Here is a 12,020-nt window from a genome sequence, read left to right on the forward strand (position 1 = left end):
CCGAAAAAAGAGTCCTTTATTAACGTTTCCCCCCGTCCCCGCGCCATCATCCTCTCCCAGGTGCCGCTCCGGGCTCCCCGGGGGAGTGCAGGCCCGCCCCGCCGCCGGGGATGCTGTCTAGAAAATAAAAAAAGCACCAACTTGGCCGAGATGCCCTCGCTCCGGGGGTTCCAGCGCGGAGAGCGGCGGGGACCCGGCAGGGACCCGGCGGCGAGGCAGCTCCCCGCGAGCTGCGCCAACACCAGCGCTCGGCAGAGAAGAGCCAGTGCCCAGACCGGGCTGCCCTCACCCCTCTGGGGGCGCTCGGCCACGGGGCTGCGGGAGCGGGAGCGGCCCCGCCGGGGGAGGGGCCGGGCCGCCGAGGGGGCAGGGCCGCCCGCCGCAGTCACCTCGCACATACCGCGCCGGGGAGGAGGGAAAAGGGCCCCGCTCCGGCGGAGGGATACAGCCCCACGTATATAGCGGCGGCGCAGGCTCACAGCCCCAGCACTCTGTGAGCCGCACCGGGAGGAGGCAGCAGTCGCCGCCGCCGCTCGTGGTCGCGCAGTTCGTGCAGCCGCCGCCAGGCCCGCCGCCGCCGCGCCATGGTAGGGGGCTCATTCGATCGACCGGCTGGGCGCGGCACGGGGTGCCCGGGCTGGCGCGCAGTGCGCTCGCTGCGGAGCTGGGGACGGTCGGGTTGGTGGACTCGGGCTCTCCCTGGGGAGGACCGGGGGTGCGGGGAGCCTCGCGGGGACCCTTCCCGCCCGCCGAGTCTCCGCGGGGTGAGCGGGTTGGTGGCTGCGGATTCTTCCTCTCCCTACCCCCCGCCGCCTCGCGCGGGATAGCCGCGGAGCTGCGGCCCTTCCTCTTCCGCTGCTTCCTTCCCCTTTCCCCCGGCCTGCCGTGTGGGCGCCCCGGCCTCGCGCCCTCCCGCCCCGCCTCGCCTTGCCTTCCCTCCCCTGCGGAAAGGGCCGGGCGCGTCTCCCCGGGGCCACGGCCCCAGCGCCGGGCAGGGCGCGCTGCGGGGCGGGGCACGGGTTTGCGGGCGAGGTTCCCGCTCGGCTCCGGCACCAGCTGCACTGCGCAGGAAGCGGGGGGGCGGCCGGGGGAGGGCACCGCTCTGCAGCTACTGCGCCCCCCCCGTCCTCTCTAGTCCCCCCCCAAAAAAACGCAGCCGCGGCGGCGAAGCCCATCGCTGTCTGCATTACATCATGTCTCCTCCTCTTCCTCCCGGCCCCCGCGCACCCCCCGGCCGCAGGGACCGGGGCGCTGTGCGTGTCGCTCGGTTGGAAGCGGCCCAGCTCCTGCATGGGGGGCTCGGGGCAGGAGGGGCGCAGCCTCCCCTCTCCCCGGGGGCTGCGGGGGAAGAGCTCCTGCCCCAGCCTCCCGCTGGAGGAAAGGCGGTGGTTAGGGAAGGCTGGCCGCTGAGCCCGGGCGCCCTCGCGGTTGAATGATGAGAACGTGGTGTGGCCGCCGGCTGTAGAGGGAGGGAGGGAGGGAGGGGAAACGGGGACGCACTGCAGCAGTGGGTGGCTGCTGGCCGGGAAGGGCGCCTGTTGCGCCGGCGGGCTGCGAGCCTCCCGCCCCGGCGGCCGGGCGATGCCCGCCGGAGCGCATCGCATCATCTGCCAGGTGCTGGGGGGCAAGCCAGCGCTGCTCGCAAAAGAGAGCAAGAGGAAGGGCTGGGATTTTGCCGGCGGTTTTTCGCTTCCTACGAGAGCGGAGAAACAGTTGCAGACTGACCTCTAATCGCTTTTTTGGCAATCTGTGTGTTCCTCGATTCTGTCTCTCCATCTCCCCTTCCCGTAGGAAAGGGGTGACATCACCAGGACAGGATTTGATGACTTGGCTGGGTGGGGTGATGGCTCCAGCCCTGGCTGGGTACCTTTGTCCTGTAGCTGTGGTAAGGGGATAGTGGCTGTGCCTGTTGCTCGGGAAGGTGAACCCCTTGGCAGCGTAGGGTCGGGTTGTGTCCTCGGCATCACCGCGTTTACAAAGATTTTGGGGTTTTGTTTGATGGGTTTTTTGATTTTTTTTTTTTTTTTTTTCCGTTTGAAATATGATTTTTTGAAACATTCAGTGAGCTCCGATTAATGAAGCAATGAGCTGGTGCTGTGGGCTGGAGGTTTTTTGCCAAGGTGTGGCTCTGTTTCCTGTTCTGCAGGGCAGTGAGTCTGTTATGTAAATTCCTTAGATAATCTTTAAGTAAAACCTCGCATTTTCTGGAAAATCGCAAAGAGTGCAGGAAGTCGAGCTGGATTTTGAACAGAAGCTTTTTTGCAGTTATTAAAGAAGACTGTCTTTAGCTGTTAGCATTTCTACCCTTTTCTCCGTCCTCCAACACACTGCAGGGAATTGTTTAATCATTGCATACATACCTTAAAACAAGCCCCCTACCTAATTACACATGAGATCTATGTATTTTGCTTAACATATAGAGCATATTTTCAACCCTATCCTTTTCCCATATGCAAGAGCTTAACGTTGTATAGCTGATTAATTCTCCATTGCATTTGTTGCTCTTCGCTGCAGTTAGATGGTTTTTATACCTAAAAAATAAAATTTTAGGACAAAGAAGGGTTTGCCTACCTTTTCTGACCTACAAAATTCTCTGTTCTATTTGTAAAACGGTCCAGTGAAATGTGTTTAAAACAAGTTAGTACATTGTATTCTTCATAGATCTGTGATTTGGCATGTAAAATCGTCCTTTTTCTTTTTTTTCTTTACTAGGAAAAGGTATATTTTTCCATAAGGAGCTAGATAGTTTGAGTCCAAACAGTGGAGCTTTTTGTGATGCTCTATCCATACATAAGGAGAGGTTTCTGGAAGGATGTGGTTATGACAGTTAAGCTCTAGAAAGCCCTTTTGATTGCCTACTGAGCTGCGTACCTTTGTATGCAGTAGTGGCTTCTTGATGTACAGAAGCTCATAAACAAGCATTTAAAATCTTGCCACTTAAAATTAGATATAAAACAACCTGCATGTCCAGATGAGGCGCTTTAAATTGCGTGGCTGAACGGAAAAATATGATGTGTGAAAACTGTCATTTTCTTTGTCAAAGGTGGCAAAAATCTCTGTAACATCGAGATGTAATTTGTAATATTGCAGCAGAGCCCCTTCTGTGGGGCTGGCTGGGGGCTGGAGGCTGCTGCGGTGAGGTGGGGAGGGCTGGAGCAGTGGGCGGCACCTCAGCCCACGCGTGTGCGGTACCCCCACGCTGTGCTGGGGCTCTGCACTGCTGCGAATGGCATGTGCTGTGAAACCCCAAACATGGCATTAGGGGTTTTGTGCCTCTCTCAATTGCAAGGAGCCTGCCCTGTGTCCTTCACTGGACCAAACTGGATTCATCAAGTTGCAGGATGGCATTTGGTTTTTTAACAGTTTCAAGTCAAGTTAGCTTATATGCTAACATATGGAAACAGCTGCGTGGTGTAGGTGAGTGCAGTCTCCTCAGAGACAGAATTCCAGGGTTTGAAAGTGACTTCATGAAAGTAATGATAAATCACTTCTGAAATTTAAAGGAAGTGCCTCATTGCTTGACAGAGCTAGAGGTAAACAGTATTCTAAAATGTTCTATTCTTCGTGTAGGCTGATCAGCTGACTGAAGAACAGATTGCTGGTAAGTGTTTTGATGATAATTTCTTTTTTTTTTTGCTGGCTCTTGTGACTAAGAGAAAATACATTATCTCAAGCATAGTGGAAAAAAACATCTTTGACAATTTTAAATCTGTACTACCACTTTTGAAAAGCACTCACTTAAAGAAATCCAAAACTAAAAACAAACCAGACAAAAATATTCTGGAAGATTACTGGTCCATTGCCTCCTAATTTAGACTTCTTATTCCTTGGACTACAGATAATGATTTTTTTTTTTTAGATGTTCAGACTTGAGCCAAGTTCTCCTCAATTTCTTGTAAACAGAAATGATTACTGGACTCAAATGAACTATTAGAGTCAAAAGCAGACCTAGGTACTCTTTAATAAAGTGAAGGTAAACTGTAAATGAAATGGCAACAAATAAACCTCAGATGGGTTTATTGCACATTGTTACAAGCCAATGTCTTTTAAATAAATCTTTTAATAGACTGCCTGTAATTCAGGCTGGTAGGGAGAGGGGGCATTATTTGACCTTCTGGAAACCAGTCCTCCATTTGTGTCTGACACTAATTCTTATTGTCTGCTGACTTAAAAATAAGTGGTAAATGACAATGCTTTTGTTCCTGTAAGTCTTTTAATTGTAAAGGGAACCCAGTGGCTCCTTTCACTTATTTCAGACAGCTGCTGTTCTGTGGAACAACTGTGCCTCAGGCAAGATGCAGATGCATGGAAATGAATTACAGGGTTGTAATGCAGATAAATAGCCACATGAAATAAGTTTGCATTTACTGTGAAAATTATGTGTTGGTATTGTAAGTATTTTTTTATTTGCATTTGAGAGTGTTAATTCTCTTAATACAGGGACAGTTAGATAAAAAGAAAACATGTTTCTTAGAATTGTACCAAGCTTTATCAATAGAGTGCATTTTTAGTCTGCAGTTTTATCATGCTGGTGATGTCTCTTAAACACTGGAACTGTTTCTGCCTCTAGAATTCAAGGAAGCCTTTTCCCTATTTGACAAAGATGGTGATGGTACTATCACAACAAAAGAACTGGGAACTGTCATGAGGTCACTGGGTCAAAATCCAACAGAAGCAGAATTGCAGGATATGATCAATGAGGTAGATGCTGATGGTAAGTATTGGGAAGGTGCTGTGATCATCTTTAATATGTATGACCTCCATACCTGGGGTTAAACTGCATAGGGAAGAACACGACATAGAGCTCTTGAAGCAGTTTCAAAATTCTGGATAGACTCTAAACTCAGAAGGATGTCAAAGATGCTAGCAGTATTTGTGAGACTAAAAACAGGCAATGGCCAGAGACAAAGTTATGCTATTTGTCTTTAATATTTTATGGGTCACAGGTTTCCTATTGCTATCTGACTTGCCCTGACCTGCCATTAACCTGTCTTTCCATCCAGCTTTTCTGTATGTGTTTTGTCAGCCCATGCTGGTTTTAATAGCTTTACCAGTGTCTGTGGTTTTAGCTAAGGCGAAAAAATGTGTTAGGACTGGAATAGTGTTTTCAGTGGAAATTTAGTACTATAGACTAAAGACTATATGATCTATTTAATGCATTAAATCCCTAATAGATAGTGAGGGGCTATTGGAGGCAAAGGCAGAAAACCCTTCCCATATCAAGGCTAACAGAATTACTTTAAATGAACACCAGAAAGCCCATATTGAAACACAAATTGTGTTTCTGAACTCCACATAGGCTAACAGTTTTAAAAAGAAAAAATATTTCCCCTTCTCAGGGATGTCAAGCCTTTAGTCTTGTTTGTTGGTTGTGATAGTGATTTCTCTCTAACCTTCTTTGTAAAAGAAGAGTGAAAGTATATTGGCAAGAGTATAAATTACTGGATTATCAGGCCATAATAATTAAACTACTTTCTTAAAAAAGGTGTAAGTTGACCTTAATTGCTAAGTCTACAGAAACTAAAAAGCTTCAGTGTCTGGAGCGGTATGCAGAGTTTGTGTATAATAGCTTCTTTAGGCTGCAGACCAAATACTGCTGTGGTGGATTTAAAACAGAGGGAGACAGAGGACTTCAGATAAATATGCCTGCCCAACTGTTTAAATTTGGGTTACAGCAGAATGCTTTGCTATTCTTCTGCATGTTCATTGAGTTTTTTCCAAAACTGAATATCAGACCTGTGTTCATATGTTACTGGTATGTAAAGCTGGCCATGATAATAAATAGCTGTGTTTGTCTCAGGCTAGAATCTCTGGGATGCAAGGATTTTTTTAAATTTCATTTATTGCACAATGAATTTGTATGCTTCTTTAAATCAATGAGTAGGTCTTAGTTGCACAATGAAGTGTTTAATGTAGTTTTGTGAACTACTTAATGTGCCTTTTTGGCATATAGAGCTGGATCCTGACTATACAAATCTAGTTTCTTCACCATACCACTTTTTTCCTAGCTTTGAGCAGCCTGAAATTTAAATCTTTGATTTGATGGAAAAGCATAATCTTAGGGGCGATGCCTGGATGTCAGCAGAAATTTTCAGTTTTGCAATAAAATACCTGTAAGAATGCCTACAGCTAAGCTTATCAGTAATAACAAATAATGTCAGCTTTTTTCATGTCACTGGGATTTGCAGATCATCGTTGCCCCTTAGAATGGTTTGTTGCTTTTGTGGTGTGCAGCCTTGGTTGATAAGGAAGTTGAGTTTTAGAAAGAAAAAAAATATTTATGAACAGTTTAGTGAAATGTGATGTTCCCAAATATTTGAATAACCTGGGATTGTAATGGCAGCTTAAGATGTGTTCTTCCTGGAAGACACAACAATTGAAAGATGAAGAAATTTGTGGGAGTTATTTGAAGTAAAGTTTTGTTACTGGTTGACCTTGAAGCATCAGACTGACATTTTACTTGTGGCTTTGGTGGCAAATGGTGTGGCTTGTCCTTGAAAGAAGGCAGCAGTTGATTTTGTGCTGAAACAGAGTGGCTGTTGTAATAGCAAAAAAGGCAGTGGCAACAGTTTAAAGAGAAGAATGAATTTGTCTATAAGGACAGTTAACAGAGCGTCTTGTCCCTGGCTAAATCAAGTGCCAGGGTTTTTTTTGTTGGCTTGCTTGCTAATGAAGAAAAGCATGGAAGTTTAATTTTTGGAAATTTCTTTTTATTAAGGCAATGGCACTATCGACTTCCCTGAATTCTTAACCATGATGGCCAGAAAAATGAAGGACACAGACAGCGAGGAAGAAATCCGTGAGGCATTCCGAGTCTTTGACAAGGTAATACTGAAAGTACAGCTGCTCTTCAAAAGCAGAAATTATGTCTGTATTTTCTTTAGTGTTTTCTCTCTTCTTGAATGAGAGTCCTCTAGTAGAAGCAGAGGAATTGGAAACATAGCAGAGATTGTTCTGAATATAGAACCAGGATTGTTGTAGCCTGGTTCTACTTGCTTTATACAGTAAGGTCTAAGCTTTAGACTCATCCATGAGGAAAACTTTCTGGCCTTCTGTTAGAAACAGAGATTAGCAGACTTAATGCATCGCGGGGGAGGGGAGCAGGGCTTTTTTGAGACGTGTGGGTAGAGGAGGGGGATTTTTCTCTACCTTTGACTTTGGAGGGAATAGGGAAACATTTGCATGAATGCACAAGGTTTTATACTACCCTATGGAAGCTTTTGAAGTCAAGATGATGTCATCAGTATATGGAGGGACACAAAGTATTACATGTTCTCTTTTCAAAATGTGAACTTTGAGGTCGCTTTCATAAAAACTTAAGAGCTCAGCTCCCTTGACCTTGTTTAAGAATACTTGGGCATACATCAGTTTTCTAGAACAGGGGTTCCTCTCTTTGGGTTGTTTAAACATTCAGTTATCATACAAGGATTGTGTTGAGTAGTGGCAGGTGCAGCTGTAAAGCCGATGCGCATACATGTGTGGAAGATGATTTTACTACTTCTTATAGAAAAAAAAGTGCCAGTCTTAGTACTTGGTGAAAATGTGGGGTATTTCTGCAGACTGGATTAGGGTGTAAAGCCACTGAGGTAGGTTATCTGGCCACTGGTGATGGCCATATGCTGCTCTAAGATAGCGTATTCTTCCTGTGTATGGAATTTCTGAAGTGGCTCAGAGTGAGCTTTAGGTTTGGACATTGCAAATGGGACACTGGCTTAGAAGTGTCAATTTCTCTTCTCTTTTTAATTTTGCCATAAAGCTTCTCAAAATTCCTTAAGAGTAGAATTTAAATGCTTTCTTTGATTTGCTTTATGTCATCCAAGAAGCCTAACATAGCCAGCTGCAGTCTGGTTATAGAGGCAGTGTTAACACAGAAGAGAAAGTTGACTTCATTCTTGCTGGTGGGGAAGTGGGTCTCTTTTTGGTCTTGCTTAGGCAGCAGAGACTAAACAAAAACTTTGTTAGTTTTGTTTCTTGTTTATTTTTGAAAACTCTTCAAAAGCATTAAAAATGTCTTATCACAACTACAAGTCAGGCATGCAGTTGTTATTACAGCACAATAATTGTATGGAAGGATATGGTGTCATGCATGCCTGAGAAGGCAGTGGGACTAATACAGCAGCAGTTTCTACAGTGTGCCAAGTCTGCACATCTGTCCCAAGTGCCATAAGGCTGCTTCAGAAGCAATTACTGGAAACCTGGATATAGTTTCCAAGTTAATCAATGTCAGGATTGTTGTTCATGGTCTTATGCAACTCTTTTCTCATAGGATGGCAATGGCTATATCAGTGCAGCAGAACTACGCCATGTTATGACAAACTTAGGAGAAAAGCTAACAGATGAAGAAGTAGACGAAATGATCAGAGAAGCAGACATTGATGGGGATGGGCAAGTCAACTATGAAGGTAAAAAGATGCTTGTCTTGACTCAAAATCATTATTCAGACTGAGGAAAGCATGTTGCGTTGGACATTAATTTTTAATGCCTGAGACACAAGTTTATTTGCTTGTCCACTTCTGTGGACAATACCTTAGATGCAGTGAAAGGTGCTTTTATTATGCCAACTGTATTTTAGACACTTTTGACTTGAAGTACGCTGGAGACAGTAAAATCACAGTGACTTTTTATCTTTTCAGAATTCGTACAGATGATGACTGCAAAGTGAAGAAACCTCCTTTACACCTTTTTTCCTCTAGAAGAATCAAATTGAATCTTTTACTTACCTCTTGCAAAAAAAATGTTCATTTATTCATTCTGTTTCTGTATAGCAAAACTGAATGTCAAATTACCTTCTGTCCACAAACTGCATGTAATGGTTGGTGGTCCTGTCCCTAAAAGATAAAGTTAAACATCAGTTTTACAATATAAATAATTGTACTACCTTGAAAATAAAAAAAAAAAAAAAGGAAGCACTTCGTGAACTTGAAAGTTCCATTTGCTAATGACTATTACACTGTTTGGGCTGGCCAGTTTTTCATGCATGCAGCTTGACAATTGAGCACAGTCAGACATGTGTATTAAAAGGAAAAAAAAACCTAAAGGATCCACTCTCTTGTTCAACAGTGGATTCTAGTTCAATTTGTAGTATAAATTGTCATAGCTGGTTTACTTTAAAATTGGTTTATACCTCAGGATGGTATGCAGCAAAATGGTTGAAGGATGCAAAACTTAAAGAAAATGCCCTAAAGGTTGAATGGTTCTCCTGTACGTAGCAGTGTGCTCCAAAAATAGAATGATCTTAACTATGGATGGCATGTCTGTGTTAAAATACTGGTTTAACATTGTCTGCATTGCACTATAGTGAAACGGGTGTCAGGCTGTTACCGTTCACAAAATTTTTAAAAGAAACCTTCACCAAGGGAGCATCTTTGGACTCTCATATTTTTAAAACCTTCTGTACCATGACTTGGAGCTGGCGGAGTAGCCTGTGGACTTCAGCACAACTATCAACATTGCTGTTCAAGATATTACAATTTATGTCCATTCCAAGTTGTAAATGCTAGTCTTTTTTTTCCAATAAAAGACCATTAACTTAAAGGTGGTGTTAAATGCTTTGTAAAGTTAAAATATATATATATAATTGAGATAATAAACCAAAAAAGCAGTAGGAAGGAAGTGTTTCTATGAATGACTTGCTGCTAAATTATAATGCACATGTATGCAATAAGTTATCCCCTATCTTTTCAAGATGGCAAGAACTGACCTCCTGTAACCCAAGACCTTTGCTATAAATAAATGAACTTGTGCTTGCCTTTCATATTACGACAATGTTAATTTAGTTGGTCTCAAAGTCGTGTAATGCTGACTCGTCAACTATCAGCACAGAAGTAACACCTCATTTCACTACAGTGGAGAGCTCTGAGCATGCATGTCAATACTGGGGAAACATGTATAGGTTGCTTATGTTTTTTTTTGACAGGTTATAAAAATTAGTTGGAGAATTTAAACAGCATGGACTTCATAGATGTCTGTGATTCTCAAACATGCCAAAAATGCATTTATCTACCCACAGAAAGAAAACAAAAGGACATTTTACAATATGTATTAAAAAAACCAAATTAAGCCTTTTTGGAAACTGGGGCTATTATGTCTTGACTTCTCAAACACTTGCATGAATTTTGTGGGGTGGAGAAGAGGACTAGGGTTAATTTAAAAACGATCTTGTTACTTCTGCTTTGCATGCACTAGCAGTGCTTAGTCATTCCAGTTCTCTGAATAAGTGTTCTCTGATCCTTCAGCTTCCCCATGAATGAGTGGCAAAGCAGCCGTGTGCACTCTTTGAAAGAAGAATGCTTCTTCTCTTTCTTTTTTTCTAATTTTTTTTTTTTTTTAAGCAGAGCCTCCATGTGGAAGGCTTTTATGCTTGGGAGGGAGGGACTACAGCATAATTACTGACTTAAGTTTTTGTTTCCAAATGTAATGGGTTGCAAACCGTAATTGCTTGACTGCATTTGGTTTTGGAGAGTATTGGTACCGTCTCTAGGAAGAGATGGCAAGTCTCCATTCATCCTGTCTAACTGAGGTGCGTGTGTTAAGAACTTGGTTTGCTCAGTGAGGGGTCAAGAGACACCTCCAGAAGGCAATTGAGACTACTTGCCTTCAGTGATTTTTATTTTTTTTGCCCCTGGGGGGTGGGGGGGGGAGTTCTGGGTGACAAGGGACCCAGACACCTTAACCAAGTGCCTAAAAGTTAGATGGGCTGAATGTAGGCAATCGCTTAGGTATCTATTTGTTGCAAAGGCTTATTACCATGGCTGTGAATGCTGTCCTAGCAAACTGGCCTCAATGATGGGAATGTCTGACTACCATTTGAAAGTACAGTCTTGTATAGCAGCTGCCAGCTGCTGCTTTAGCAGTGCTTGAGAATGGCTGCACTGATTCTGTAGACCAGCTTTTAAAGAGAACGTACTCAAGAGACAGGCAAGGTAGGAGTAATGGTTACAGCTCTGAACTAATTCTGCCTGGGTGTGCAGAGATCTTGTCTAGTAGGTAAATGCTTCTTACCATCTATCTGTCGTTCACTCATGGTTGGTAGGGTAGTTCACCTAAGAACAGCTGCTTTTAGCTTACTCAGTGTGCTCTGTGCTTGCTAGCAGAGACCTCATCCCGCAAGAGGTTCTTGGCTTGATTAGAAATTGTCTGGCAGTGTGCAGTGTTGGTATGCCCTGTAACTGAATCTGCCTGGAGGTATCTAATTATTAACTGACTTCAGTACCACATCAACCTCGAGTAAATGTATCCTCTGTACAGGACTTAAGCTCTGTTCCCTTCTGCATAGTGAATAACTAGAAAAATGAAATGGTGTCACCAAGGTATTTTTTAATTTTTTTTCAATTTTTTTTTCCTATGAGTGTGTGTGTGTGGCTTTGGCTTTTTCCAAATGTGAAAGTGTGGGCTGGATACACTTGGTGCATGGCTTAGAAACATGGGACTGGAAAGAACTTCCTGGGTCATCAGATCCAGTCCCCTGCTATTGCAGGCAACCGTGTCATATAATCCTTTTAATAAACTTATCAAGCTTAAACACCTGCTTGTAAGTGGCTTGTTTTCATGGAAGTTCTGTAACTCATGTTGCTCTCAACTGATGCAAATAATATATGAAATATGAAGTTAATCAAAAGGTCCTCCAGCTTAGCTTTAGGTTTATCATTACATTTATTTAACTGACTTTCTTGAACCTGTTACTATTTGCACAACACTCAGGAAAGTGTTGAGTCTTTACCCCCTCTTGCTATGAATAAGAGTTGGTGTGCTTGCTTATTTTTTTTAATGGAAAAGATGGATGTCTGGCTTGTTGAAACCTGTTAGATATGTTAATTGTCAAGGCAAGAAAAATTAAGTTACTTGTATTTGATACATAAATTTAAGGCTAGATTATACATAACCATTTTTAAAACACATCAACTTGCAGTGTAGTTTTATATTTAATACTGAAATTGTACTGCTAAAGTTTAAACTGCTGTTAATCATATTCCTCTTCTGATCATAATGAAAAAATAAAGGGTAAGAAAATGCTTAACATA

At 43.5% G+C, this 12,020-nt stretch overlaps 1 protein-coding gene across 2 annotated transcripts; it reads left to right on the forward strand.

Moving 5' to 3' along the window:
* Nucleotides 1–337: 337 nt before the first annotated feature.
* On the forward strand, nucleotides 338–12,020 carry CALM1 (calmodulin 1). Of its 2 annotated transcripts, none has more exons than XM_086895146.1 (6): nucleotides 338–587; nucleotides 3,571–3,601; nucleotides 4,571–4,714; nucleotides 6,719–6,825; nucleotides 8,267–8,402; nucleotides 8,634–12,020. In XM_086895146.1, the coding sequence occupies exons 1-6, from the start codon at nucleotides 585–587 to the stop codon at nucleotides 8,660–8,662; spliced, it is 450 nt and encodes a 149-aa protein (XP_086751272.1). In that variant the 5' UTR covers nucleotides 338–584; the 3' UTR covers nucleotides 8,663–12,020. The 2 variants fall into 2 exon arrangements, with proteins under 2 accessions (XP_086751272.1, XP_086751273.1); XM_086895147.1 differs by lacking the exon at nucleotides 338–587 and adding an exon at nucleotides 1,153–1,282 and having other exon boundaries at nucleotides 1,365–3,601.

This window comes from Cyanistes caeruleus, chromosome 6 (genome assembly GCF_971803275.1).
Source record: "Cyanistes caeruleus chromosome 6, bCyaCae1.hap1.1, whole genome shotgun sequence".
In the NCBI taxonomy this organism is placed as follows: Eukaryota; Metazoa; Chordata; class Aves; order Passeriformes; family Paridae; genus Cyanistes; species Cyanistes caeruleus.